Source organism: Mus caroli, chromosome 2, assembly GCF_900094665.2.
Source record: "Mus caroli chromosome 2, CAROLI_EIJ_v1.1, whole genome shotgun sequence".
NCBI classification, from domain to species: domain Eukaryota; kingdom Metazoa; phylum Chordata; class Mammalia; order Rodentia; family Muridae; genus Mus; species Mus caroli.
Genome location: NC_034571.1, coordinates 144,800,327 through 144,803,446, shown reverse-complemented (window position 1 = coordinate 144,803,446; position 3,120 = coordinate 144,800,327). Strand labels below are relative to the sequence as shown.

General features: G+C 55.1%; 1 protein-coding gene across 2 annotated transcripts in view; it reads right to left on the bottom strand.

The window, feature by feature from the left end:
* Window positions 1–1,670, bottom strand: part of Mylk2 (myosin light chain kinase 2) — an 11,859-nt gene extending 10,189 nt beyond the window's left edge. Inside the window, exons 1-2 of one of the 2 annotated variants that reach the window (XM_021156610.1) lie at window positions 1,423–1,670; window positions 508–982 (exon numbers count right to left, since the gene is read on the bottom strand). In XM_021156610.1, coding sequence (XP_021012269.1) covers window positions 508–982; window positions 1,423–1,474 — 527 coding nt within the window. In that variant the 5' untranslated portion in view covers window positions 1,475–1,670. The remainder of the gene's footprint in view (window positions 1–507; window positions 983–1,422) is intronic. The other variant, XM_021156611.1, reaches the window with a different exon arrangement.
* Window positions 1,671–3,120: the final 1,450 nt, after the last annotated feature.

The window sequence follows — 3,120 nt, the reverse complement described above, 5'->3', positions numbered from 1 at the left end:
CCTGTCTTGAAAAAAAGAAAGAAAGAAAGAAAGAAAGAAAGAAAGAAAGAAAGAAAGAAAGAAAGAAAGAAAGAAAGAAAGAAAGAGAGAGAGATGTTGCCATGCAGTAATGTGTCCCTATGACTGGTGTGAGACATGTCACCGTTGCGTCTGCAGACCATGAGTGTCAAGTTGTGCATAACTGGTTGTATCGGCTTATGAATGAATTGTTAGTCGTCTTTTTGTAATAAATTAAGGAGGCTACACTCCAGCTCACCACTCACCACTTGGGAAACAAACATCCGGAAGCCTAGTGGGGGGGAAAAAAAGAAAGTGGCCTGGCCAGTCTTTGGTGACATCCCCTGTCTGACATTCTGCTCTCTGAATAAAGGTGATAACAGGGTGGTAGAGGGGGTGCCTGCACAAGAACTACCCTCCCCAGCACGAGAGCTGGTAATATCCAGTACTCAGGCAGAGTCTGGAAAAAGGAGCCACGGGGTCTCTCCCTCCCCAAGCAGGGCCATTCACCAGGAGATGATAGCTGGGCAGCTAGGGCTGTGGAGAAAGGCAGGTGAGCCCCTTCTTCCTGCTTCGCGGCATTCTGCTGCCTTCTTGCCTGCCTTGGCTTCTCCGGATCCCTGGTTGCCCGAGGGTGCTTGCGTGGGGTCCAGCTTCTGGATGCTGGCCTCAGCTGTAGCAGTGGGCAGGGGCAAGGCTGCAGGAGGCCCCTCACTGCCTTCAGCAGGTCCCCCACCTCCATCTCCCTTTCCTGAAGGGCCCTGGCTGCTGGCTGAAGCTGGGGCCAGGTCACCCTTTTTCTCTGGGCCAGGGGTTTTGGCAGGATCTTTCTTCAGGGAGGGTGGATCTGGATTGTTCTTTGGATCCAGCGCGCCCGGGTCTTTCTTTGCATTAGGGGGGCTCGGGTCTTTCTCTGTGGCTGGGGCGCTGGGTTCTTTTTCTGAAGCTGGAGGTCCATCACCTGCAGCGGCTTTAGGTGTCTGTTCTGCAAAGGAGGAGGACATCCATCAGCATCCCCTCCTTTCTTCCCCCCTGCCAAGTGGGGCAGAGACCTGCTCTGGGTCCCTCCAAGTCTCTGGAGTCATTTGGTGACAAACTTGTCAGGAGCTTGGGGGCTCCGCACCAGCTTCTCCCACTCCGGATGAGTTCTGCTGGCCTCCCGACAGTCCTTGCATACGTACTAGTTCTGAAGTGAACCCCCAACAGCCACGGATGGAGGTGTCCCATCTCCCCTCCAACAGAAGCTTCATGCAGGCCCTGGACCCAGCCCAACTCCACCCACAGATTATCCCCATTCCCAAATCCCTCAAGCACCAAACAGAGAACCTTGGGCACAGACTTCCCAGTGAGAAGCCTGCCCAAGCCTGGCTTCAAAAACATCCCTTCTGAGGCTCCTCCCTCCTATCTCTTGCCCCGGCTTGGCACCTGTTGACAGGCTCTGGCTTCCCAGCTCAACTGCTCCGTTTTCTGTAGCCATGAGGTAGGTAGGCGTGTGCGTCTGCTTGTCTAACTCAAGTCTTTCTAGCTGCAGAAAGAGGAGTGGAGTGTATCAGGTTGTCAGATTGCCCCTTCTTTTCCAGCTGTGGAGAGAGAAGACCAAGGCCAGTCAACTGAGAGGAGAGATGTCCCTGGATAGAGAGGGGCAACCTGGTGGCCGGCAGTCTGCTGCAGCTACTCAGGCGCAATCCTGGGGTGGTTGTAAGGGATTGGGCCCGGTGGGCAGAGGCGGAGGCAGGCAGGGGCGTGGGCAGTGGAGGCGGAGACTAAGAGGAGGATCTTTGACACCAGGGGCCAAGCAGTGCGGGTTGCCACCACCTGTCACTCTTGGCCCCCGTTCAGAGGACACGGCATTCTTCCCACGGCCTGACATGGGGTAGAATGGCGTTGGAACCATTAGGAAGAAAAAGGGAGGGGGCATTTGGGCCCTGGGGAGCAGGCTGTGGCCAGGATACGGGAAGGGGCTACAAGAAGAGGGGCCTTTGGGCAGGGCTGAAGGGCAAGACTATGCCCGGGCCCTGGAATGGCTCAGCCCACCTCTATGCCACACCTCTCTGGGTTCCTAGGAGCTTGGGGAGAGCTGCTGTGACCCCAGTGCCTAGCCCTGTGCCCCAGGTATCCGGATGTACTCAGACCATCTCTGGGTAAGGAATCATGACAGAATCGCTTCATTGTCCACAGGTCCAATTCCCCACCCCCACCCTATGCCCCCGGGGAAGACTTCCTTTTCTTGGGTTCTTTGGAGCCATGGAGGCTTGGCTGAGCAGCAGAGGGAGACCCGTGGAAATATAAGATGACCCTCCTCTAGAAGGGGTTGGTGGGACGTCTCTTCAGGGATGGAGACCCCGGAAGCTTGAGGTGTTCAGGCTGAGATGGGGTAGGGAGGATCACTCTGTGGGGTCCTCCCCACTGCAGGGGCTGTCAGCCCATGCTTCTCTGGGAGGAGGCCTGAGAGGTCATAAGGTAGCTGTGTGGGTTCAGATCCCAACTGAGGGAAAGCTTCCAGTGGCTCCCCACTGCTGGTCATTGCCCTGCAGAGACAGGATGGAGGCAGGCAGGAGCCTTGGAGGTGGGGGAGTGGGGAGTTATGAAATGGATCGGGAAGCTGCTAAGAAACTGATAGGAAGGTAGCCTTCCAAGGGGAAAAATCAGGTGTGAAATGGCATGGAGGGTCCGTGACTTGTGCAAACTTCTTTGGCAGGAACTTGGCTGGAAGGGAGGCATCAAGGCTTCTTATTTTGTCTTAAGTTTATTTTTGGTTTCTAGACAGGGTTTTGCTATGCAGCCCACCGTAGCCTAGGCTCTCCATCCTCCCACATCAACCTGCAGAGCACTGAGATGACAGACATCTGTCACTCACATCTTCAGCTCTTTTACTGTTTCCTTTGAGCTGTGAGAATGTATTGAACTTGAGAACTCACGCTGGCAAACATGGAGGGTGCTTGACACAAGCTAATGAAAACAGAAATCTGAACCCCTCCCTCACCCCTGGCTCCGGCTCCTCTCTGGGCTGGTCCTCTTCTTCCGGGTTCAGCAAGAAACATTGCCTCTTCCAGAAAGCAAAAATAAGCATTGTCTGTGAAGCTCTTTGCCCATGAGGGGCTGCCCTGGGTGTGACCCTAACCT